Below are 27,557 nucleotides of genomic sequence, written 5' to 3' on the forward strand. Positions count from 1 at the left end.
CAGCTTGATCCAAAACTTCCATGGCCGCAATAAGTTTTCAACGGTAGGCTTTCGATGCCTACTGCTTCCTGTGGTGTGGTCAACTTGAGCATTCAATCTAGTACGCTTTTTAATCTTATAACGTAAAATGCTCTGAAAAAATGGATGGACGGCGTGGATAAAACATATACATTTAAATGGGCCCACGGAGTCCCTGTCAGTCCCATCCGTCTCTAGGTAGGTCTTGAAGGGGTATTTCCCAATCCGCCTCCGTACGAAGATAGGTACGTACGCACGAAGAAAAGAACACCAGGAGACAGTCGAATACCGCCACAGCACACTGAGAAAAACTTTGATAAAATACATACGAAGAGTACAATTAATCATATTAAACTGTCTTAAGTTAGTATTTTAGATCTATCACGACTCAAGCTTATTTGATTGTCTAAATGTCGAATTTCTGGATATTAATTGGACGGTTAAAATGTAAAATATCCAACGGTTATATTCCCTCAAACAGTTGTCCACGGATCAGAGGTTAATCTTGTTCAGCCAATCTTATCTTGGTATAGTGACTTGAATACAGTGGGGATACACAATCTAGTCCGTCTTTTTCAGGTTAAGACATGCCACGTGCAAAATTTATGAGTGCATGCGTATTAAGCCTCATGCGCAGCCTGAGCATCACATACCTCATCTCCTCATTAATATACCGCACGTGTGAGATGTAAGATACTAACGGGGACGTTACTTTCGAATGAATCCATGTGGATAAGATCCACCCCGTCCATCAGGTGCGCCACCCTCTCTTTGGACAGGAGCCTCAAAAACAGGTCATCCAATACTTAGGTGGGTTACACAATTGTGAAACAGCTGAGATGCGAAGTCTCACCATTAAAATCGTTCAAATTTGTATTGGGGTCAACCGTAGGTTTATACTCCATCCAATCCGTTAATCCGACTAACCAGATGAGGATGAACGGGTTCCCTGAAAACCGGGACATTGCGAGACTCATGTGCGTGGACGCCCGATTGCATACTCAGTAACTAAGCACGCTATAGCGTGCTAAGTAAACGCTGTGGGGCCCACCGAGATGTATGTATCATATCCACACCGTACATACATTTTTTCAGCTCATTTTCAACAATAATGTAGAATTTGAAGAATATCCAAATCTCAAATGGACCAGACCATAGGAAACAGTGGAGATAATGACATCCGCCGTTGAAACTTTCATAGGGCCAACTGATGGTTATTTTTCATTGAACTTGTACATAACCTCAAATAGACATGAACGAAGGAATAAATATATCAGCTTGATGTAAAATTTATATCGACTCCGGAAGTTTTCAACGGTGGGCGTTCAATTACAACTGTTTCCAATTTTGGGCTCATGCAAAATGAAATGGGAAAACAGCTAAAATGATCAGGAAAAACGGATGGACGGAGTGGATAAGATACATACATCACGTTGGGCCCCACGGAGTTTACTTATGCATGACCTTACCTTGTTCTACATATTGTGGCCTACCAAAGTAGTATTTACCTAAAGTCAGGATCCATGGTGAAAATATGATGGCACAGATGATGGACGGTGTGGATCTAATGCATGATTGTCCCACGTGGCAATCAGTTCGCGAGAGTCAGACCCTCCGCGTGCCTACGCAAGTCGGGCTAGCGCAGCCCGTTGGAATTGCTTCTAGGCGGACTTTTGGAGGGAAGTAGGAAATTCAATGCCAGGGGGATATAAAACGCAGAAGAATGGGAGCGTTGAAAATCCATCAGAAAAGCGGTTAAAAGAAGAGGGCTTCGGAAAGAAAAGGTCAGCCCAGATCAGATTCTAGTCAATTCGATTCGATTACTTTTTTGAAATTTCAGTCATTTCATGAATTTCATCACTCTTTCGGATCGAGAATTTTCGCAATCGATGCATATTTTGACCAGCTCTTCTTCTTCAAATTTTTTTTCTTGAATCTTGATTTTGGGAACCGTTCTTGAAATCTTCTGCATTTCTGCTGTAGTATCAAAGATTATGGTCTGATTTTGTTTCTTTTGATTCATGGTCGATTACGGTTAATGAAACAGAAGAATCATTGATGATGGCCTTTTTAGTAACATTCTGGCATTTACTGAAGAGGAATTGTATGATATGCCACTGCATGTTTCAATTATCATGAGTGGGGCCCATGGTCTGGTAATCGGGATCGTCTGCATGTTGCTTCCATATCTGTATTTTCTAGTGACGAATGTTGTGTTTTTCCGTTGAATGCGGTCCGCTGTTTGTGTGTAGTTCTATTCATAACCTACGATCTGTAGGTCACAAATTAAAAGGTTAAGGTTGTCCTATTGAGGAGAATTTTGGGTTGTGGTCCATCCATGGTGGGATGCAATCATATGACAGACCAATAGTCTGGAAAATCAATTGCAGGCCCCACTTTTCGGAATCAAAAGCTTGTATATATGTATGATAATATTCCTCTTCACTGAAAAAGAAATTAGTGGATGGTTCTGTAGATGACAGAGAGGGAGAAGGAGGGAGTTCGTGTTCTTGGTGATACTTTCAAATTTTTTTTTTTCCTTTTGCTATTTATATGCTGGTACTGGAAATTTAGTCTGGGTTTGGCTGGATGTGTGGCTTGGATCATGAGTGGTCAGCTAATTCAAGAACACATGCTAACAATTAGTGATGGTTCTCAGTCTTCATTTCTTTCATGTCCAACTTGAAAAAAGGGAAAAAAATTCTAGCAACTTGGAGGCTAAACCATTAATAGGAATGCTAGGGTTTATTTATTTATTTCGTAGATCAGTATAATGCTGGGGAAATTTTATTTGTTCTTTACCACCTTATTAGATTATTAATTTCACTTCAGTTCGATATTAAATCCAAACTGACCCTTAGCAAAGGCAAGTGTACCTTGAACTGAAAATGTTCATATGCAAAAAATAAAATAAAATACTAAGGTTTAAAAACTCGAATGTCTGACAAGTCGAATAATTGGGTTTTTTGAGCCTTGGACACCAAGATTTTGTAATATTTAATATCTAAAATATAATAATATACAAATATTTTAGTCTTGGTGTCTCGAGTTGAGTATTATCTTTTCGAGTTTCTTCCGATTTTTGTAGATTTTGGGCTGAGTTTTTTTTTCCCCCCTCTGAGTATTGATGAAATATGATTGAGTCAAGTTTTTTCAAGCTTTTAAACTATTCTAAATGCTGTGCTGAAGTTATAAGAACTTGTTTAATAAGAAACTGATTTTCTAGAATTTTTCGACTGCATATTTACTTCTCTGCAGTATCTTGTTGAAACATTTGTTTCATTTGGAGGTTGGCAGGTCCGTATTTCACAAAACATTAGACGTAAGAGACAGTTGGCCTTGTACTGTTTCATATTTGAGCTATGCTGGCCATTTTCATGGGCTGTGTTTGCACGAAGCGCATCAAACAGCCACCTGGATATGAGGATCCTACCATTCTTGCTTCTGAAACATCCTGTAAGTATGTACTTTTGGATGAAATATCAGGTGCCGATGCACCAGGATGAACACGTTGTCCTAATGCTGTAATGCATGTAGTTTGTAAAAGTGGGTCCCATGGTTCGCTTCCAGACTGTTGAACTGATGGATCCCGCACGTGGATGGGGGACGTCCAAGAAATCTTCTATGTTGGAGATGCTAAATGTCTAATCTTTGGCCTTTTCTTGGAGTACTGCTGTATCGTTTTTACTTAACATCCATTTTAGGCCACAGTTTGCAAGATGATGATGATGTTTGCAGTATCCATATCTTCTGATCTGGAGAATTTTTATGCATCATCTATCTATGATGGGGTGCATTAAATCAATGCTTCGGATCCCCAAACCATGGGACCCTCTTGCGTGGACTGTCAGGACACTGTACTGTCCTCATGCATCAGGACCCTATACTTTCTCTTTGTTCATCTCTCTGACTTGTCCAAATTGATCTCCGTAGCTAGAAAGGGGAGTCAATAGCCAATTTAAGTAGGTTGTTAATCTTTCTATTTCAGTTCCTTTATGCTTTAGTTGGTTACTTTTAGCGCTGTTGTATGCAAGTACCAACTGCAGACATGTATTTGCAATAATATTGAAGTTCAAGGATATGAGTTCAATGAAAAGGCACATGCATGGAATGTTTCTACATACCTTAGAAATTTTGATAGATGTCTGTCAAAATTTGCTTGAAATGTGAATCTTGTAGCCATATGTCATTAGAATTGATTGAATAATGATGCAAAATTTGTGAAGTCTACTTATTTTTTTACTCTATGTGGATTTCCAGTTTCTTAACATCCATACTTATTAAAACCTGGAATACTTCATGGCAGTTACTGTGAGCGAAGTGGAAGCTTTATATGAACTATTTAAGAAACTAAGCAGTTCCATTACTGACGATGGACTTATTCACAAGGTATTTACATTTGGTTCTGAAGTGTGTGTGTGTGTGCGTGCGCGCGCGCGCGCATTAAAATTAGTCTTATTGATGGTTTTTCTAGACACATACTATGCAATAAGTATTAACTCTCTCTCTCTCTCTCTCTCTCTCTCTCTCTCTCTGACAGGAAGAGTTCCAGCTTGCACTATTCAAGAACAGCAACAAGCAGAATCTTTTTGCAGACAGGGTTTGCTTCTCTGTTTTCAGTATTGTATTGATTTCTTATCTAATGTCTTAGTTTTGTTGTTGCAATTTTAAATGTTCTGGTGGAGGTAGCACTTTAGCATATCTCCATACAGATAAGCAATACCTTCAAAATTATCATTACCAACTAATGCAATGGCTACAGAATTTTTATGAAGCAAATAAATCCGTAGTGCATGCTTTTCTTCTTTCAAAGTATTAGCATTCTTTTGGTTATGAGTTACCTTAGACATAAGCTGAAGTGAGGGCTGGTGCTGTGAGGCTGTTGATCGCCGGCTTGTCGGATATTCTATAAGCAGATCTAAGAGGCCTTGTTTATCTTAGGTATCAATCAGCAGTCAGCACCCATGAGTGTGCCTCTTATATCAGTGAGTGTATGATCCTGCCCTCGGATTTGTTGCAACAATACTGGGAGGAACAGCCCTTCTTAATCATCATCACATTTTCTCAGTGGGATAAGTTTAGCCATTTTGGGATAGTATTGACTTGGTCAAAGGATCCTATTGGTCACTTTGCATGTGTGTGCCCCCATGTGCCAACTTGGTATTTCCAGCACAGTGGATGAGTTGGAACGCCTGCATTCGAAACTTTGAGGCGTGTATTGAGGGTATAAAAGAGAATGCGGGCACACTAGAATGCAAACCTCTGAGATTGCCATGAGGGATGGTTCCTATCACACTGGAGTGTTTTTTCATTGGGCTGTCTCAAGCCACTACAAGGAATTGTACTAACACACCGAAGTGTTTATTGCTAGACAACCTCAAACTACCAATATAATGAGAGTGCCAGAATGTATTAAACACACAAAATTGTTGGTAGAATATTAGAAGAAGAAAATGTAATATAAACATGAATACTTGAGTACGTGGGCATCACTTGATTTCATGAACACAGAACAAAAGCCTTCACATACACACCTTTCTGGCCATACGCCTCTAGAATAGCACACTAGCATAAAACACTTGGATTCTCTAGCATTCACGTAAACCTGGATTTAAAAGACTTTCACTTAGACCTTCTTTGCATCTTTTTATGTATGTAGATTTACAATGCCACGTGCACACACCCACCCACACACACACAGCAGAGGAGGTAACTAAACCACCCCACTGTTCCAAACCTCTTTGCTTCTGCACATCTTCTACACATGTGAATGCTCCAACTGCAACCTTCACTTATGTACAAAGAGAAGAATCAGACTAACTACACACGTCTACACTCATACACACATCTGCTTACTATCAACTGGCTATTAGATAGGTTTCACGTCCCAAGTCCATTCTGTGCATGCACGATGAGCATGGGCTTCCTATCAATATCAATTGTGCGACAAATAGAAGGAGAGAGAGGAGAGAATTCCTCACTCTCATCACATGCATAACTGCACAGAATAGAAATAGTTTTCTCTAACCAAACTCTTCACAAGCACATGATTCTCTCAGAATGGGTTAGGACCCACTTCCTAAAACTGCCGGAGATGCAATAATCTCAACAATTTGAATTCTCAATTGCTATATTGGGGCTCGTAAGATTTTTCAGACTATGGATTATGGAAATAAAATTCTGGCAACACCAAGCTCTATTGGATGGAAACAAATATAATTGCCTCTATTCACTTCCTAGACAATTTTACATTAGTGTCTCTCTTTCTTTCAACATTATTGTTTAGGTTTACCACTCAAGTATTCTCACATATAATATTGCTAGATTGATATAAGGGCTTTGCTAGACTTCTGAAAGGTTATGCAGAAGTTGGTGATAAGCTTTTACTTGGATATAATTTTTATGTTCTAATTTAGGTAGTCGGTCTGCCACTTCGATTAACCACTCTCTGAAGCAGCATATAAATATCTACTTGTCATCATCATCAGGGCCTTGTCCTGGCTATTCGGAGTCAGCCATATCATTATCTATCTAATATTGGTAAAACCCAATGCATTTGAGTAGTGAGTTTGCTGGATAACCTATTGGGTTTCTAAAGCCTTCTTTCACTATTGGGTCTGTAATCATCTCTGTTACTGCATGGTTTTTATTGATTCATCATCTTCAACATCTAAGCGTTGTCCCAGCTAATCATGGTTGGCTACACCTGTTCTGCCATTCCACTTAATCAGGGATCATATCTTCAATTAAACCATAGGCCACCAAATCTTTTCTTACTACCTCAACCCACGCATGTCCTTTTGGGCCTTCCCTTGCCCTTTTAGAGCCTTCAACTTGAACCATCTCATTCCTTTTGACCGGTGTAGTTCTTGGTTTCCGTTGCACATGGCCAAACGACCTGAGTCTACTTTCCCTCATCTTATTAAGTTCCCTCAAATGCATTCCTAAGTAATTGTATCCTTGCCTTACAACTCATCTATATCTATCACAACATCCTCATGTCAGCTGTACTGTCCTATGACTGTGTTGTTCCTTGAATGCCTAACATTCTGTCCCACAAAGCATGGATGGTCTCGTAGGTAGCCTATAAAATATCCTCTTCAGTTTTATTGGTATGCAGTGATCACATCAAGCTCCGGAGGCACATCTCAACTTCATTCACCCAGATCTAATTATACGAGAAACATTCTTCACAGTTTTAATAACAAATCGCTAATGAGTTAAATACATGACAAGGTAAAGGCAGAAATCATCATCATGGGTCATTGTCGTCATCATTATTGCCTTTTCCCAGCTAAATGTAATGCCATAAATAATTTACAAATGGTTACTAAGTGTTCTGGTTTTACTTTCAACCTCATCTTGAAGGAATTCTATATGAGGTGACAACATGCTTTAAAAAGCTTCTCAAAAACTCTAGATTCAGGTGGTCTTGATTCATCTGGGATGTGATTATGGCTATAAAGTTTGATTTCACATTTCAGAAACTACTGTTGCACTACGAAATCTGTGGAACAGTTGGCAGAAGAATAAAGCCGTTCTCTCTGCAAAATATTTAAATATCACTGGATGGCATTCACTACCCTGAATAATTTGGTGGTATATCTATCAATAAATTGAAATGGTACTAATGTTCCATAGTCAAAAGTAATTATATGATATCTAGAACTTCGTCTCACTCTTTTGCATATTCTGGAGCATGGTTGGTCTACTGTCTGAATCTCAAAGTTACAAAAGTTTCAACATCGACTATAGAGAACTTTTCTTTTCTTTCTCCCCCAACCCTGCCTGCTGCCCACCCACCCCCCAAACAGTGGTAGAAACATACCCATATTGAAGTTGGTACACTGCACCCACCCACCCATTCCATGATTCCAAAATCCAAGAAATCCCACTTATTCCATGACACTATTTCCTCCAGAAAAAAAGGATTCCGAAATCCATGAAACATAGACTTGAACTTCTTCATCTTCTCCTTCCTCTTTTCTCCATCCACCCTTTGCTTTCCACATTCTCCCACTTACCAAATCCACCTTAGTCCTTGGTGGGCCCCACCTCGCACCTGATGAGATCCCATCTGCACTGTTGGAGGATTGGCCATTCAATCTCCCTGGCCCACCTGAGTATGGCAAGGCCATCAGATTATGGCCAAGTAGATGGGAGAGAGCAATGAACTGGAAGGAATTGTGCAATGGGCTCCCACAGTCCCATATGGCCATTGCCTTGCCATCTTCTCTCTCCTCATCTTCTTCCTTCATCTGGGCTTGGGCTTGGCCCTGAAATTTCTGGGCTGTTGAGAAAAAAATCCAACCAGCGATCACAGATGAACTTGTGTCCTTGTCTTTCTTGTTTATTTCGCAAATGTTTGTTGCATAAAAATCTTTTGATTTGCTTGACCACAATCAGTTAGGTGATCTTATTATAAAAGCAGCCATGTTGTCATGTAATTTCAGTCGTAAATTTGGAACTTCTTGAATGCCCTGTAATTACTTGTATTGGTTTCTACCTATCATTGGGGTTTCCTAGTTTTCAGTAGGGATAATGGTAGACTGAAGTCGTATATTTGTCTATGTTCTTGAAGATGTAATTCACAATGGTCAGTTGTTTTTATAAGCATCTGAATTTATCATGGACTTCATGCATCACTGGTTCACATTCAACAAATTTAACCATAAATTGATATCTAGCATCATAATTTTGTGGTTTCCACTTTCCACAATCCCAATCTTTCTCGGTAATTGTTTGCAGATATTTACGTTGTTTGATCTTAAACATAATGGGGCAATTGACTTTGGGGAATTTGTTCGATCGCTGAGTGTCTTTCACCCAAACACTCCAGAATCAGAGAAAATTGCATGTAAGAAAATCGTGTTTTCTGGCAACCTAGCACAACTTCATCCAATAGTTATAATTTCTCTTTCTTTAGTGAAAAACCTGGTGGTTTTTGTAAGATTCACATGATGTGATGTGATGCCTCAGAACTATGTGCAGTTAGTTGTGATTCATATTTCAAATACACTGAGGATTTTCATGATTCTTGAGAGGTACTCAATAAAAGCGTCCAAATGTCAAATACATGACAATTTTTTTTTCTTTCAAATTACTTCAATAATAGATAATAAGGACTGATTCTTTTCTCATTGTGTTTTGCTTTTCTGCTGTTGACACCATTGATGGGTTATAATTTGGTGAAATATCTTGTGGCAGTTGCATTTAAATTGTATGATTTAAGGCAGACTGGCTACATTGAACGTGATGAGGTGAGTATCACAAAATCTTCTTAGTTTCATTCCCATTGTCATACCTTCATTTCAATTCTTTACAACTTTTGGCATATGTTAATCCCATTTATTCATAAAGATTGTAGTGGATTTGCTTCGTGCTATTAAATTTTCATGCTAGTTTATGTCCTATTGAAGAAAAAATTCCCTGTACATGTAGTGAATTGGTTTGGCTATATATCGTTGACTCCAGAAATAAACTAATTCCTTTGAATGATACACATTGAATCTGAAGTCTTTGCTTTACTCTCCTATCCTTGGACACCATGCTTGACCCATGTAGTGTTAGATGTGGCTATGCGGATGGTTTTTCTGATGTGAGAAGTGCCTTGATCTACGGTCTGATTGTGTGAAAGTGGGGTTTATCTTATACCATTTGATCGTGGTGATCCTAAGATACATCATGCAAACAAGTGCCGCAAGAGAAAGGTGAAAATGACTCTGAAAGAGAGTCAAAGAGTGCTTGAAATTATCATAGGGAAGCGTCACGCCCTGAAAATTGAATACAGAGTGTGCACCCTCAAACCCGAGTTATGGTCCATAACTCGTACACCAAGTGTACATAATTCCACTTATCATACAGTTGATGAGAGACGTAATTTAATGTATTCTAAGTTTTCACCACATTAACATCCACACATCCACAAATCACATGTCTATTCCAATACCAATTCCATCATATTCTCAGCCATTTAATGAAATTCCAAAACTAAACTACATTCACCCAGTTGGGACTTTATTCAACTAGAATATCAAATGCCGTTAAACCAAATCACAATTATAAACAATTTCAAATTTAATCTAAACATCAGTAACTGAAAATGAATGGAAGATAAATCTCCTATTAATCAGCTGTGTAAACAAGCTATCCTTCCAATGCGACAAGTTCATCTTCTGCTAGATACGGCCATTGGTCCTATGTTTCATCCGCCAACCTAGCCACATTCTCCGGCACTTGATTTAGTTTACCTGTCTTTGCATCTCTGTACGGTTGTCAATCCACAACGTTAGCCGGCCAGCTAGTGAGTAAACCCAACGTGGTTCATACATAGCACAACATCAGATAGCATAGCAAAATGGAATGTTATGTATGCAAACGTGAGTATGGATGCCGAGTGTCATGAGATGCATGTCAAGTGGGATGATCATCTACTTGCTTGGGTTGAATATCCGTCAACCTGAATCTGTACCCTTTAGACATCCACCGTAGGTAGGGATGAGAAATTTGTACCCGTCAGACATCTACCGTAGGTAGGCATGGGCAATGTACACATCTACTCCGTGAGTAGGCTTTCACTAATGTGGGTATCTGGCAACAAATCTAATAGGAGAACCATTCAGGGAGATCCCCTAGGAACCTAGGCACGAGGTGTGCATGAAGTCATCTAGAGCATGCCTATAGGAATCAACATAGGAATGCTATGGATGCATGTAATGTATGCTCAATGTCTATGATTTGTCATGGGTGACCAACATACACATCTCACTTGGAGGAAATCATGGATTCATGTCATCAATTCTTTGCATGTCACATACACAATTCGTATTAACAATTATTCATAATGTAAATCATACGACAAGAAACACAATCAAATAGCACCATAATCAATTACATCGGTCATGACAATCATAGCAATCACGACAATCACAACAATCATATTCTTGATCTTAACCTTATATGTATGAGACACGTTGGGATTCACTTATCTATTCGTATTAGAGTTGAATTTGTTGAGTATTCAAACGCTTTGGAATCTAGAATTTGAATCCCTATTAAGATGATTTAACAATTCATGAATTCAATTAAGTTATCCCATCAAGTAGGGTCCACTTTTGATCAAATTAAGATGACCTACCATTACTCCTTTAAACTAAATTTGAAAACTAAAAAGGAAACTGTTGATCAATGCATTCAATCGATCGGTTATAGATCGGTGAAATTCAGGATTTAACATCTCAAGTCTTTAGATAAATTTGGCCACCTTCAATTGATCGAAACAGGTCAGATTAATTTAATTTAGTTGCCGGACAGATTTGGTCATTCTCAATCGGTACCCTCAATCGATCGAGACTGCTCGAGGAGACCCTCGATCGATCGAACTTGGACTTCGATCGATCGAACCATGATATGATTTTTCGACTTGGTTGTTGGACAAAAGTGACACGTTCGATCGATCGAACATCAGTTTTGATCAATTGACTGAAGTCAGCTAGGTTTTGTTACACAATTCGATTTTCCAAAATTTTTAGGTTTTCTCCTCTAACTCTTAGCTTTTGTGAATTCAATCAATTCCTGGATTGGGTCTAATCCATCCAATGGTTTTTCTCATTGTGAAATTTAGAATAATCAAAGGATTGTTTAGATCCAAAATATCTGTAAATTTGTAATCGTTGGTTAAAAACTGTTTTACAACATTGTCTAACATCATCTAGCCTACTCGTGTGACGCAGGACAGCCCTAATTATGATGCATGCTCATGGAGATAATTAAACAACGGAAAAAAAAAGGAATAAATGATCTAAAATTCTAGTAGTAATCACATAACTGAGAAAATCATAAAGGAAACATGCAATGGAGCAGGCCATCACTACAACCATGAATTATGGAATTCAATTACTACTTAGGTTGGATCCGGCGAGGGATGAGACCTCTCGATCTTGCATGGTCACACCCAATCGATCAATGAAGATCACTAGTCCGAAGAACTAAGAAATTTCTCGGATTAGGGATTTGAGAATTTGGGGATTTAGGGTTTAGATCGGTTCTTAAGATTTTGATCGAAGAAGGATTAGCCAAAACTGAAAAATAGAAGGAAGAAAATTATTACCTTGAAGAAGTTGGAGGGGCACAAGAAGAAATTAGAAGAAGAAGATCAAGGGGAGAGAAGCACCATGAGAGAGAAGAGAGGAAGGAGGCAACCAAAGGGTTTGCTTTTCATTAATCAATAATTGAAATTCGTGTAGGGCTTTACCCTACTTAAATAAGCAAATAAAGACATAAAATTATTAAAATACCCCTAGGATAAGCAAATAAAGATATAAGATTACTAAAAGACCCCTAACTAAGTCAAAAAAATGCGCAAATAACATAGGTATGGAAAAGTTTGGGCGCTCGGTCTTATTTCTCCAATCTTCCTTCACATGTGTCTTCCCTAAGTGGGGTCTTCTATATGTCCAATCACATGTGAAAGGTCTTCAGCTCCTCAATATTCGCCTATTCACAAGGTCGGCACTTGTGGTTGGCACTTTCTTCGTTGGTACACCTTGAATGCACCTGTGTCTAGCCTACTCGTGGATCGTTGTGGGAAATCCCTCAGTCGAATCACCCTAGGATTCAAGGTTTTAACATGGTCCAGCTTTAGGATCCTTCGATTCGAATCTTCCTAGACTGATACAACTGGATTTCTCAAAGCCGATATCCCATAATACAGAATCTCACACAAAAGCTTTTCCTTCAAAACTTCTCCAGAGATCAAAACGATGAACGTAGGGCTAATCCATCACGTTTATTGGTTAGATTTAGGGGTTTTTAGATGGAGAATTCAGAAAAATTACAAGAGAACTTGGTAAAAACTTACCAGCAGAGGCTTCTCTTTCTCTCTCACGATTGATCTTAAGTCTTAACTTCACGGTTTTCTGCAGGAATTTCTTGCGGACCTTCCCTTTAAATAGAGAAAGAGCCCTGGATCTATAAGATTTCACTAGGGTTTTGTGGAATTTGGCAAAAATAAAAACTCCCATGGTGTTAGGATGATCCCTTGACTCATCCTTCCACCAATAGTACCCCTACCAACTAGGCTACGTGCTTGGTTTTTGTTAATAACCACAAAACCAAATTATTGATTTGGTTAGTCTGGTTCTCATATGGCTTGAAAATTTAGGGTCGTTATAGGAAGTGGATGGGGACTAGCGACAAGCCTCAGTTGAATGCAAACTATGATGGGCTGGTTTGTTGCTCAGCTCAAGGTGTGGACTGTTATGGGTTAGGGCAATTGCTTAAAGTGCAGGTGATTCATCCACATTACTCCATAAGCGACTACCTTGTTGAAACAACAAATTGTTTATTATATTGAGAATGATAGGAATATAGAAGATATGGGAGATACATAGAGATATGTAGGAGATCTTAATAGATATACATAAATCCACCCATATAGCTATCTATAGATTATGGTATATGGTATATATTTATACTTGTACAATTGCACACACGTATCCTATACTCTAACACTCTCCCTCAAGCTAGAGCATGAATATCAATCATGCCTAGCTTGGAACATATAAGAAGAAGACAAGCCACAACTCCCCTTAAGCACAACATGGTGGAATATCAAATCTTCAATTGTTGCTGTCTATAGGTCGTGCTTTTGTCGTCCGCTGAATTTTCTCTTTAGGTAGTAGGCCATCCAATCTCGACAACCATCAAGCCACCAGAGCGATCCTTCGATGCCATCGAAGGGGACCCCGATTGCATCGAGAAAATCATAATGTATGTGTATTTCTCATCGGACAATTCTGATTCTCGATTGATGCCATCGAGGTGGCCTTCGATGCCATGGAAAGCTCCACTTGGGTTCCCAAGGCTAAGGGATGATCAATTAGGTATTCCTATTAGGTCAAGATCATCTAGAGGTATATGGATTGTTTTGGGTCAAGGGTTATGGTTGCCAAGGCACCTCATCACTCGAGCCAGGTGTGAAAATACCCTTGCATTAATCACCCTCGGTGAGGAGTATTGAACACGAGATCTCCCTCTTTGATACCACTTTTGATGCAAGACAACTAGCCACTGGCTCTAAAAGCTCGAATTGATAGAGCGTGGCGAATCAATCCCTTTATCCCATAGCCCAGGTCAGGCCCTCGGCCGAACCCCCCTCGCGGACCCCACTTCACATGGGTCCCACCTCACATGTGCCGCCCACCCCAAGTGTGCCCCACTTCACACAGGCCACCCCACCCGAACCCGGTGTGAAAATGCCCCTGCATTACCATCTTTGTAAAAACTGCAAATAGTTGACCTCAATCTGCACATAGCCTTGATTTGCATGGGATCTACTCTGGATCATGTACTATAGCTGTGCACAGATCTGAAAATTTTGTTCTTTTCTGCACTTTGGAAATTAAGTCTGCATAGTCTTGAACTCAATCAAAGCAGGTTGAACTTTTTTCTGTGTAGAGACAAGGATGAAAACAAGCATGGGTTTTCAGCAGTCAAAAGCTGATTTTAATCTTGCTTAGGGCCTGTTTGGATACCACCAAATAAGTTACTCTTTCTACTTACAACAGTAGATAAGTGACTTATGAAATAAGTAAGTTTGGTTTATGATTAGTTATAAGTAACTTTTTTACTTAAAAAGTACTTAATCACTTTTGTTAATTTTTTAGCCTTTCTACTTTTCATAAGTTGTTGAAGAAGAGGTATCATGAGAGACGAAAGAGACGAGAAGCTGATAAGTATGTTGTTTACCAAACATACTTATCTTCTTAATAAGTAGAAACTAAGATAAGTTACTTGTGGCATAAGTAGCTTATCTTAAGCAACGTACTATCCAAACGATCCCTTAATGTCATGGCCTAACCTCTGATGCCATGTTAAGGAAAACCTCAATAGCTTAGAAGAGACTAAATGTTATGGGAGATAAGTAAGCAGTTTTACCCACTTCATGTAATATATAAAGAGCACAAACATCACAAGTATGGAAGAACTCCCAATTAAATTATAAACGATTACAAGAAACTTATGAGAAAATCAATTCTGGAAAAATAAAAAGACATTATGAAGTAACTCCCAAAAATTCACTCTGTAATGTTCACTCCCCAAGTATAGGGTTGTGATGTAGTAATAAACTCGGTGAGACCGAGGTCGAATCCCAAGGGACTGAAACCTGTACGTAATCTGAAAATAACTAAAACTAGAAATAGAATAAGATGAAATCTAAATTGAATAGAATTTAAGGAATAATGGTGAAAATTAATCTAAAACTTAAAGAATTTAGAGGTAGGAAACTAGGGTGCCAAGGATCCACTTGTAGAGATCAGGGAGATCTACGGTCGATTTATGAACTCAACTGGACTTCGAGTCCCATCTTCATCCAGTTGAAAGGTGTAACCATGAAAATTAAACTGAACTTCCTTTAATATAGTTTTAAAGAGATGAAAGGTATATAAATTAGAATGGATTCCATCATCAAACCATGCCCAGGAGACAAAGTAAACAACAAAATTAAACTAATTATTAACCAATCAGCATGATATGAAGATTAGGAAGGGTACCGTCATCCGACCATGCCCAAGAGACGATGGTGAATAGGGCTTCCTGACGTCATGAACATAAAAAGAAAAGGAACATGCTTAAAGCTATCGCAGACCCATTGTAATTTTACTCACAATAGACCATTAAAAACTAAAAACATTCCCTTAATTAAACTAAAATCAATATCAGTTTGTCTAAACAAAAGACACAAGCAAAAAGTCTCCTCATCACGCTACAAGCTTCACCTCTTAGCCCTAGCTAAGAGGTTCAGCCACTCATGAACATGATGAGGCTACACCGTAAAAGAAAAGGAAAATAAAAACAAAAAAACAAAAGACACTCCTACTCCCTGTACTCCCTGTCTCTATCTCTCTACCTCCACGTCCAGCCCCAAGCTGAGATGATCCCTAAGCTCTCTCTTTTCTTTCCTTTTATAACTTGCTAGGGGTAGTGGAGAGGCCTGGCTAGAGTCGGTTGCAGAAGTCGGTGATGTTGCGTGGCTATTACGTAGCCAGTTACCCAGCTAAGAACGCAAGTCGCAGAATCTTTGGAAACTGACTTGCGTCGGCTTAGAAATGTGATGGCTGATGACTCCAGATTTCTGGTTTGACTTCATGAACAGGATCAGGACCCACTCTACATCTTCTGGACGGATCAGATCATCGATCCGATCATCTCCTTGTTCACACAGTGGCCCACTATGGCCGATTTTTATGCACACAGAGCCTGCGCATGGTCCTTGCGCTGTAAAGATCGGTGGGCCCATGATCTGCATCAGCGGTGAAATCCAGTCCATCGACTGGATTCATCTCTAAAAACCAATCAAACATGGTCAAGTTTGGATTGGATTCGGTGTGGCCCACAAAGTTTCTTTTGCACCATCAGTCTTTCGTTTGGACGATCAAAACCCGATCTTCACTGTCATTTGAAATACTGCCACCTAGGAAACCGTAATATGGACCATGGGATTCTAACTGATGGTGTGGATTGGACTGAGTCATTCAGATGGTAGCCCGTTTTAAGATCTCAGCCGTCCGTTGTTGAAACAGAGCCTTCTCTGTTGCGGGTGCTTTGACCGCTTGGGTTAGTTCACTACACAACGCGTGCACAGTCGGCTGTGCACTCTTGGCATGCAAAGTGGGTCCCACATTGATGTATATGTGAAATCTGATCCGTCCATCTGTTGTCCCATCTCAGTTAAGGGATTGAGAGCAAAAGTTATGCATATTTAGATGTTAGATGGCCACAAATCAATGATCTCTAGGCTGATCTGTCTTTGGGACACTTCCACAAGGATCTAATGGGTCAAATTTTATGTGTACGGTTAATATATGGTCTTCAAGTCCTGTATGAATTTTCGAGTTGAACGGATGATGAGAACTCTGTGATCTTGCATTCTGGACGTTTTTCAGGCCACTTGAGCTTCAGTTTCTCGGTTTTCTCGGATCTCTGGCGTGTATATCCATTGATCTTGGTCCCCTAGGGTCTGTCCCTTACCTTGGTGCATTCTGAGCGTTAAATCCATGCTTTTAGCACCCTGTTTCAGTCCAAGCTCGTAAATACACCTTGCATCACAAACACGATTAAATTGAGCCGTTAAACAGTACCATGTTCGTAAATCCAGGCAATAACTGGGGTCTAATATGCAATATTTGACCCTCAACACAACCCCCAACCAGCATTTTGCTAGTCCCGAGCAAAATATGCGAAAAATAAGTTGAGAATTATAGGACAATTTCTATGAGCTCAAGTGATTTTTGGAAAACACTCAGTACTAGAATTCTAAGATTCATGAATGTTGGGCATTACTATCCCTTGGACTCAAGCGCACGGTAAATTTCATGGTTAAGTTTAAAGTATTAATCCATCAATTAGAACAATTCTAAACATTGAGTTCCATGGGTGTATAGTCTAATCTCGACTTATCATCATTAAAATTCACTTCTCTATTTCAGGATATCATTGGTAACCAACAAGAGAATTCATGATAACTAAAACTTAAACCAAAACTTGCCTTACAGATCATCTTTTCATTCTTCCAGTTTTTTATTTTTCCATTAAAAGCAACACCAAGTACGGGAATCAAATCCTCACATATAGGGAGTAAACCTATGGTGAAGATCGTACACCCAACCCTTTTCACATATCACCCATGGGGAATTAAATCTACACCTATAGGGAGCAAACCTATGGTGAAGATTATTCGCCCAACTCTTTCTAAAGGTTTCTTTTTTATTTTATTTTATTTTTATTATTATTATTATTGATCTTGACGGCAAATTTTCCAGGCTAGTTCCTTACATGCTTAGTGATTACCAAGTTAATCCTTGCAATATCAAACTGAAACCTTAATGTGTAAGCGAGATGTGATATGTGAAATCATGACTCAATCAATATTTAAAACTTCTAATCATGGATCAACAATGCAAACTTAACTGTGAAGTCTAACAGATACTGAATCTAAGAGTCATAAATTACTAACATCATGTATCTTGAAATTCTAATTGCCCTAGATGGCTGTCAAAATCACATCGAATTTACAAGAAATTTTAGAAAATTTTAAAAATTTTCAGAATTTTTGCTCAAGACCGAGAAAACACTGATTAGGTCACCTAATCGCCCACTCCCAGCCTGAAAGCTACATTATCCTCAATGTAAAAGAAATAAGCGTGCAATGCATATGGGACATGAAAGTAACAGAGGAATGATAAAAAGATAATACCTGGACGAAAGAATTAAGAGGCTTTCCAAAGATATCAGTGTAAGAGCGAGTTAGCATAAGAGAGAAACCAACAAAAGCAAACTATCATAAAACAATGTATAAAGCAAACTAACCTAATGGCATAAAAGTGTCTATCTTAGAACAACATAAAGCAAACTACCCTAGTCCTATAAAAGTAGTAAATTTTAATCCTCAACTGTGAAAGCATGGAAAATCTACTCAATCATGCATCTAGGTTCTTCCGTCGGCCAGTATCTTGGTAAATTTCTCAGAAGGTTTTTCAACAAAATCATCCAAAAGCCCGTTTTACAGTAGGCTTGGATGTCCTGGAACGTGAATGTCCAGAGAAATTGAGGGACCTCAGCATAAAGTTTTCTTTTAATCATCTGAAGTGTCCAAAGTATATACGATTTACCTGTGGGAGAAAAAATTTTGAAATTAGTACACCATGATGAATCAGAGACTACAAGTAGATGAAATTTAGAAAAATTTGTAGTAGGTGGTGTAGTCTCAACACACGCCGAAGTTTCACTCTTTAGTTCAATTTTCGGCTCCTCCTCCATTAATGGTAACCATTCAGGATCTGGGGGAGGAGGTACTTCAAAATAAGGGTTTTCTCGGTCCGTGACAACTACCGAGGTATTGTCTTGCGAGGCATCCACTATTTCTTGTATCATGGGATCATTTGAATCTGCAAAGTGTGCCAAATAATCATCCAAAGAGTCGAAATATTTAGTTGAAAGGAGTTCATTCATCCTATTGAGATCTATGATGACATGTTCAATAACTCCTTTATCTTCTTCGAGAGTAGAAATGAGCATACTCTCTTGTTTGTTCTCAAGGTGAGATGAAATCACCACTGGGTATGTCTCTTCTTGACCTAAATAGGCATATTCTAAATCAGAGGGTAAAGGTTTTAGGTCAAGCTTCGGTGACTAGAGGTTAAACGATAGAGGCACGACATCAGTTTGGGGCAATTCTTCAAATTGTGGCCTCCACTGGTCAACTTCAAGCACCGGCGCAGTATCAAGCAAGGCACACGTCTCCCTAATCATGTCATCATCCAAGTTATGAGAGTGTGTCAGGCACGTCTCTAGAGGGTCAAAGGATAAGGTCAAAAGCGTTTTCTCTTCCACGAAAGAATCAATCATGTTAATTTCGTGGAAATCGCCATCATCCTTGAAATTTCTACCGTTATTGAAAAAGATGTTTGACTCCAATGTCATATTCCCGACATGCTCATGACTTCATTCCTACAATTGATAATTGCGTTTGATATAGCAAAGAATGGACGACCAAGAATGACGAGAATCTGAGTGCTCATGTTACTGATGGGTTCTGTATCTAGGACGATGAAATCTACTGGGTAGTAGAATTTATCAACTTGGACCAACACATCCTCAATTATCCCTCTCGGTACACGAACTGAGTGATCATCAAGTTGTAATGTGGATAAGGAAAGTTTTAATTTACCCAAACCTAACTATTTGTACACTGAGTAGGGAATCAAATTTACGCTCGCTCCTAAGTCAAGAAGTGCATGCTCAATTCGGTAGTTCTCATTTACACAAGGTATGGTTGGGCTACTAGGATCTTTGAATTTCTGTGGCACATCTTACTTTAAGATGGCACTCACTTTCTCAGTTAAGAAGATTCTCTTTTGAATATTTTCCCGTCTTTTGGTCGTACACAAGTCTTTCAGGAATTTGGCATATGAAGGTATTTATTTTACCGCATCCAGTAGAATAATATTGACCTTCACTTGTTTCAACACTTCCAGAATGTCCTGAGAGTTAGAGAGAGGTTTTGGTGCAACCAACCGTTGGGGAAATAGAGCAATTGACTTCTCTAGAAGTTCCGGTTCTAATTTTTGTTGGACATCATTAGATCCATCATTATTTTCCTCTTCTGACTCTTAAGGCTTTTCAAGCCTAACCGGAAGGGTTTTATCAATAATCTTCCCACTCCTAAGAGTGGTGATGGATTTAGCGTGCTTCATTTGATTTGAAGAGCTTGGGTTGCCAACTTCACATTGGAGCTTTGGTTTGGGAAGAGGTTAAGCTGGGAGGCTCTGCTTATTCCCAATTGTATTTTCAGCCTTAAGTCCTTGTAATGTTTTGTTAAGGTCTTACAAGACTTATAGGATATCCTGATTGAACTGATCTTGCTTTTCAAAATGTTTTAAAATCAGATCCTCTTGAGGTTTCTCTTATTGTTGTTGTGAAGTCTGATTAAAGAAACCTTGAGGGGTATCAGTTTGTCCATTCTTCCAACTAAAATTTAGATGATTTTTCCCACCAGGATTGTACGTATTATAGGTAGGTCCATTGAAAGGTCTTTAATAGTTATTTACGGCATTGGATTGCTCAGTCAGTACCTCTTGAAAGGCAGATATGGTTGGACAATTTTCAGTTGTGTGACTGTTACAACCACAAATACCGCAAACAACTTCCTTACCCTTGTCCTTCCTTGATTCCATGGCCTCGAATTTCTTTATGAGATTAGCCACTTTAGAATTGAGATCATCATCCTCTTTTAGAAGGTATACTCCGCCCATTTCCTTTGATTGAGTGGGCCTAGAAGTGGTATTTGATTTTGGGTATGTGTCCCATGTTTGTGTGTTTTCAGCAAGTCTATCCAAGTAATCCCACACATCATCGACATTTTTATTCATAAATTCTCCATTGCACATTGTCTCGACCAATTGACGCGTGGAAGATGTCAGTCCATCATAGAAAAAGTGTGTAATGTGCCACGTTTCAAATCCGTGTTGTGGGCATGAGCTGACAAGGTCCTTGAACCGCTCCCAACATTGGAAGAATGTTTCATCCTCCTTTTGGGCGAAGTTCATAATTGACTTTCTAAGGGTGTTCGTTTTGTGATATGAAAAAAATTTCTTTATGAACTCCCTTGTCATGTCATTCCATGTGCCAATAGATCGGGGACGTAGTGAATGTAACCACGTCTTAGCTTTCTCTTTCAAAGAAAAGGGAAAGAGTTTCAGCCTGACCGTGTCCTCAGACACGTTAGGAAAGTATAAAGTGGCTATGATTTCATCAAACTCTTTCAAGTGTAGATACGGATTTTCAGATTCAAGCCCATGAAATTTTGGAAGGAGTTGGATCACCCCTGGCTTGATATTCATGTGTCCCATATTTTTTGAAAAAATCATGCATGAGGGTGTGCTCACCGCCGCTTGTTGTAAATAATCTCGTAAAGTATGAGGCGGGGGTGCTTGATGCACCTCATTCTCATCCTGGATGTCCTCCACCCTAGGTTGGGGTAGAAGAGGTTGATTTGCGGCCATAACCTCAGTTAACTCTGAGGATCTCAAGTGGTGTCTAATCCTGCGATGGATAGATAACCCCTCAACCAATCCTCCTTGAGACGTAGAGTGTTGTCACGAACCCACTTGGGCATGAAACACTCGCAACCCTCAATTCAAATTCTAAACCTATATCTAAAAGAAAGGAAGAAATACAAATCTAGAAAATAAGAGAAAAGAGTTGGAAGGAAGTTACCAAAATAGAAGTCCTAAATTAAGAACCTGCAAAACAAAACAAACCAAGTTAGTTTCTACAGATAGAAAGTCTAGAAATAGCAGGAGATCCTAAAGTAAACTAGTTTCTAAAAAAGGAAAATTTTCTAAAAGGAAAAATAGAAAGTTTCTAAAAACAAATTAGAAAAATTCTAAACCTAAAATAGAAAGACAATTAGTTTCTAAATTAGAAGAAATCCTATAATTAGAAAGTTTCTAAAGATAAAACCTAATCTAAAATAGAAAACAGAAAGACTAGAAAATTAGAAAGATATTACCAATTCAAAATGTGTATGTCAAGGTCCTACAAAACAGGAAAGCAGATTAGTTTCTAAAAACAGAAAAAATTCTAACCTAAAATTAGAAAATCCTAATCTTAAACTAATCCCAAAACTAGTTAATCTCAAAAAACGTAGCCGTCAGTCCCCGGCAACAGCGCCAAAAACTTGTTCACTCCCCAAGTATAGGGTTGTGATGTAGTAATAAACTCGATGAGACCGAGGTCGAATCCCAAGGAATTGATACTTGTAGTTATCTGAAACTGGGTAGATCTAGAACTAGACTAAGATGAAATCTAAATCAATTGTAATTTGAAGAATAATGGTGAAATATTAATCTAAAACTTAAGGAATTCAAAGGAAGAAAACTAGGGATTCAGAGGATCCACTTGTAGAGATCAGGGAGATCTTATGCCTGCTTCAAGAATTTAACTGGACTTAGAGTCCATCTTCATCCAATTTAAGGGTGTAACAATGAAAATCAAACTAAACTTACTTTGATATAGTTTTCAAGAGATGAAAGGTATATGAATTAGAATGGATTCCATCACCAAACCATTCCCAGGAGACAAAGTAAACAACAGAATTAAACTAATTAGCAACCAAACAACATGATATGAAGGTTAGGAAGGGTACCGTCATCCAACCTTGCCCGGGAGACAATGGTGAACAACAGGGATTCCTGACGTCATAAACATAAAAAGGAAAGGAACATGCTTAAAGCTATCGCAGACCCATTATAATTTCAGTCATAACAGACCATTAAAAACTAAAAACATTCCCCTAATTAAACCAAAATCAACATCAGTTCAGTCTAAACAAAAGGCACAAGCAATAAGTCTCCCCATCATGCTACAAGCTTCACCTCTTAGCCCTAGCTAAGAGGTTTAGCTCAGCGACATGATGAGGCTAAATCCCTTAAACAAAAAGAAAAAGAAAAAAAACAACTCTACTCTCTCTCCCTCGTACTGTGCTTCACGTCTAGCCCAAGATGCTTGGATGCCCCCCTTTCCTTCCTCTCTCTCAGTTATATAGGTCTTCCTTAGGTCGACTAGAGTCGGTTATAGAAGTCGGTGATGTTGCGTGACTTTTACGCAGCCAAGAACGCAAGTCGCAGAATCTTTGGAAACTGACTGGCATCGGCTTGGAAATGTGATGGCTGATGGCTCTAGATTTCTGGTTTGACTTCATGAACAGGATCAGGACCCCCCCCCCTTTGCATCTTCTAGACGGATCGGATCATCGATCCGATCATCTCCTTGATCGCATAGTGGCCCACTGCAGCTGGTTTTTGCAGACGCAGAGCCTGCGCTCAGTCCTTGCGCTGTAAAGATTGGTGGGCCCATGATCTGCATTAGCGGTGAAATCCAGTCTGTCCACTGGATTCATCTCGAAAAACCAATCAAACATGGTTAAGTTTGGATTGGATTCGGTGTGGCCCACAAAGTTTCTTTTACACCGTCAGTCTTCCATTTGGACGATCAAAACCCAATCTTCGCTGTCATTTGAAATACTTCCACTTAGAAAACGGTAATATGGACCATGGGATTCTAACTGACGGTCTGGATTGGACTGATTCATTCAGATGATGGCCCGTTTCAAGATCTCAGTCGTCCATTGTTAAAACAGAGCCTTCTTTGCGGGTGAGAGCTGTTTGACCGCTCGTGTTAGTTTAGTGCACAGCGCGTGCACAGTCGGCTGTGCACTCCTGGCATGCAAAGTGGGTCGCACATTGATGAATATGTGAAATCTGATCAGTTCATCTATTGTCCCATCTCAGTTAAGGGGTTGAGACCAAAAGTTAAGCATATCTAAATATCATGTGGGCCCCGAATCAACAGTTTATGGGCTGATCTGTCTGTTAGGCCACTTCCACCAGGATCCAATGGCTCAAATTTGATGTGTACGGTTAATTTATGGTCCTTAGACCATATATGAATTTTCGAGTCGAACGGATGATGAGAACTCTGTGATCTTGTATTTTGGACGTCTTTCAGGCCACTTGAGCTTCAGTTTCTCGGTTTTCTCGGATCTCTAGCGTGTACATCCATTGATCTCGGTCCCCTAGGGTCCATCCCTTACCTTGGTGCATTCTGAGCGTTAAATCCATGCTTTTAGCACCCTGTTTCAGTCCAAGCTCGTAAATACACATTGCATCACAAACACAATTAAATTGAGTCGTTAAATAGTACCATGTTCGTAAATCAAGGCAATAACTGGGGTCTTAACTCCCAAAAATTCACTCTGTAACAAGAGGTTTTCTAGCCCCGTAACACTCTGGCTGCTTGCAGCTGTTGGACATATGATTAGCAGCGCCTGAGGTGGCCCCACTGTGAAGATGACCAAGCAAAATTCAGGCTAGTCTGCTCATCAAGTGGGCCACCCCTATACGAAAGAATGAATGATTTAAAACAGTAGTGAATGGTCCACATTCAATGTCCGTGTTTGGTTTGCGTGATGGGTTAAACATTGGAACTCCAATTGAAATATTTTAAAAATAATTTCCAGTTTTAGGAAACTCATTTTTGTGAAAACTTCTGCTTATATAGTGTGTCGGCCAAGGTATGGGACCAACAAGTATCACCTGGTATGTACTGGTATTGCCCATGTTGATATGGCTGTATTGGTGAAAACAGCCCGATAAAGGGCCGTATCGGTGGTGAAATATATGATACAATGATACCCAATATCCTGATTAAAAACCTTGGTGTTGGTGTTGCCTTTTTAACATTTAAATATCTGATGGTGTTGGGACTGATCATGCAAACCTATTTCTTGTGATTTTATTACTCATACAGTTGAAAGAGATGGTGGTTGCTTTTTTGAGTGAATCAGATCTGAGCCTCTCAGATGATGTTGTTGAAACGATTGTTGGTAAGGTGTGAAATTAAGCCCATTACATTTGATACCTTCTTAACATAGTTTAGGCTTTCTCTAGTTTGTGCATTCTGAAGTTGTCACTCAGATTTCCTTGTTTTATAGACATTCAGCGAAGCTGATTCAAAAGGTGATGGAAGAATAGATCAGGACGAGTGGAAGGAATATGTGACACAGAATCCATCTTTGATGAAGCATATGACTCTTCCCTACTTAAAGTGAGTTTCATATAGTCACCACTCCCCATGATACATGTAGTTATATGGCTGGTGATTCTGAGCTATCCATTGCCTACCATGGCTGGGCCGCAATTGAAAAGGCACAACTGACAGGCAACCCTAGCTGTCCGTTTGTAACTTTCAAAAGAGAAAAGTCTAAAAGGATGCCAGTGTTATTCAATCAGGGCAGTTCTTATTCTTTGAGCCATCCATATTAGAGGCCAGTATTTGAATGGTCCCACTGAGCAAGCAGCTACATGTACTGTTGGGTGGCAACCAACCATCACTGGTTCATCATGCCATGAACTGGAGAGCACCTCTTGGCTCAGCACTTCAGCACACAGCTGCTACTTGGCTAGATGACCGTAAATTTCGCCCTTGAGTTTTGAATTCTGCTCGTAAGCACATCTGCATTGAAAACATCCATGGGGTTTAATCATGTAGCGCGTGAAGAACACCTGCATATGTCGGTGTGTGCCATAAGGTGCGTTTGGATGCCATATCAAACTGAATTGCAATAACTATCCTAAGTTGAGATTAAAAAAAAATTGTAATCCTAGTCCTTCACATTTGATGGTCTCAGCTCCAAACTTTAATCGCATTGCTTGACTTGAAATGTAAACTCAATCAAGGGCTACTCCCTCTATGAATGCTAGGAAAGAGGGTTCATTTGCTCATTCACCCAAATACTCTATTATCGTGTTCCTACATCTCTGATGTTGAATGTCATTCTTCAGGGACATAACCATTGCATTTCCCAGCTTCGTGTTGAATTCTAAAGTCGAGGATGAGGAGATAAGGGCCTAAATACACAGACTGGTTATCTCTGGAAACTAGTGTTGCTGCGCGTCACCTTCTTTAAGGTGGTGCAGATGTAATTACCTGCTCTTTTTTTTTCTTCTTCTGTAAATGAAAATGATGGTTTTTAAAAACACCCAAAAGCTGGGTTCGCTAACCAGGATGTTATACAGAAAAAGTGCTCTTATTTGCAAACCAGGATGCTATCTTCAACTCTCCAAGCTGGTTTTTCCAATGTAGGGCAGATGGAAGTAAATGCATGTGGTTTGGTAACTTACATTGTTTGAATTTTGATTCATTTTATATACACGCTGACATTCACTTTTGGTCTTTGATCATTCAAGTGGGCCATTGTTGGTTGGATTACTAGGTTTTTGGCTCTTGTGGTATGTGTTTGTTGGTTTGGGAATTCAGGGATCTTATGAGAAGAGCAAGGCTTTTACTGCGTACTGAGTGAACTCTGTTGGACCACTATGGATGTATGTCTTATCCACACTGTCCATCCGTTTTTCCAGATCATTTTAGGGCATGAGCCCAAAATTGAAGTATATCAAAAAAAAAAAAAAAAAAAACTAAGTGGACCACACCACAGGAACGCCTACTGTTAAAAACTTCTTGGGGCCACAGAAATTTTGAGTCAAGCTGATATTTGTGTTTTCCCTTCATCCATGTCCGTGTGACCTAATGAACAGGTTGGATGACAAATAAACGTTACTGTGGCATTCGCATTGACCGTGTGAAATTGGACCAGAGCGGTGATAGTTACCAGCCACTTTAAGAATGGTGTTTCATCCCCCGCACACGGCTTATATTTAAGAGATCTGGACCGTCCAACTTGCAGGCCTTAGAACAATATATTACATGCTGATCTGTCAATCTAACCGTTAGGTGATCACGGTTGAGTTTGACCAACTGACAATTTTATTTTGTTTTAACGTGGGTGGATAGCAATTAATTGTAAACCGTCCGATCAATTTGGTTTTCTGGATATGTTCGCTCCCAAGTACGTCCATACTTTGTGGACGGTAAGGATTAGCGTACATGTAGACCACGTTTTCCCAGGGGAAATGAAGAACCGGATTATGTTAGACCATCTAACGGAAGCACATGTAGCAGGGTGATGCATCAATCCGTTCATGCATCTACCACTTGGCCCCTCAGGACCTCTCATGGATTGGGACCTAATTGCTGCTGCCCCTGCCACTAGGAAGTTCATGTAGCCGGAAGCCATGTGGAGCCCACCAAGCTCACAACAGGATGTGGATTGGTACTACCCGGCCTATCCCTAGCTACGAGCGGACGGGGGCTCTGAGGGGCCACCTTGATGTATGGTTTTATCAACACTTTTCATCCATTTTATCATATCATTTTAGGGTATAACATTAAAGATGAGGCAGTTCTAATGCTCAGTTGGACCACACCACAGGAACCAGCGGTTACATTGACACCCACCGTTGAAACATTCCTAGGGCCGACTGCGATGATTAATTTCCATCCAACCTATTCATAAGGTCACATAGATCTGGATCAGCGGAAAATACAAATATTAGATTGATCCAAAATTTCCATGGCCC

The 27,557-nt window shown here is 39.5% G+C and overlaps 1 protein-coding gene and 1 non-coding gene across 5 annotated transcripts; both read left to right on the forward strand.

Moving 5' to 3' along the window:
* Positions 1 to 1,647: 1,647 nt before the first annotated feature.
* LOC131241206 (calcineurin B-like protein 7) lies at positions 1,648 to 26,346 on the forward strand. Of its 4 annotated transcripts, none has more exons than XR_009168975.1 (9): positions 1,648 to 1,802; positions 3,316 to 3,474; positions 4,325 to 4,407; positions 4,559 to 4,618; positions 8,767 to 8,875; positions 9,226 to 9,278; positions 24,889 to 24,964; positions 25,073 to 25,185; positions 25,923 to 26,346. XR_009168975.1 is itself a non-coding variant. In XM_058239935.1 (9 exons), exons 2-9 carry the CDS (start codon positions 3,381 to 3,383, stop codon positions 25,990 to 25,992), a joined length of 663 nt encoding a protein of 220 aa, XP_058095918.1. In that variant the 5' UTR covers positions 1,648 to 1,802; positions 3,316 to 3,380; the 3' UTR covers positions 25,993 to 26,346. The 4 variants fall into 4 exon arrangements, 3 of the variants coding, with proteins under 3 accessions (XP_058095918.1, XP_058095920.1, XP_058095919.1); XM_058239935.1 differs by having other exon boundaries at positions 24,889 to 24,969; XM_058239937.1 differs by having other exon boundaries at positions 1,693 to 1,802; positions 3,308 to 3,474; positions 24,889 to 24,969.
* Positions 21,037 to 21,143, forward strand: LOC131241680 (small nucleolar RNA R71). The gene has a single exon (XR_009169237.1). It is a non-coding gene; the product is annotated as a small nucleolar RNA R71 (small nucleolar RNA).
* Positions 26,347 to 27,557: the final 1,211 nt, after the last annotated feature.

Source organism: Magnolia sinica, chromosome 3 (genome assembly GCF_029962835.1).
Source record: "Magnolia sinica isolate HGM2019 chromosome 3, MsV1, whole genome shotgun sequence".
NCBI classification, from domain to species: Eukaryota; Viridiplantae; Streptophyta; class Magnoliopsida; order Magnoliales; family Magnoliaceae; genus Magnolia; species Magnolia sinica.

Excerpts from the sequence above, each read along its gene's own strand:
- LOC131241206 (XM_058239935.1), top strand. The coding sequence starts at position 3,381 with ATGCTGGCCATTTTCATGGGCTGTGTTTGCACGAAGCGCATCAAACAG. Across the intron at positions 4,619-8,766 it reads AGAATCTTTTTGCAGACAGG|ATATTTACGTTGTTTGATCT; the intron begins GTTTGCTTCTCT and ends AATTGTTTGCAG. Across the intron at positions 9,279-24,888 it reads GCTACATTGAACGTGATGAG|TTGAAAGAGATGGTGGTTGC; the intron begins GTGAGTATCACA and ends TTACTCATACAG.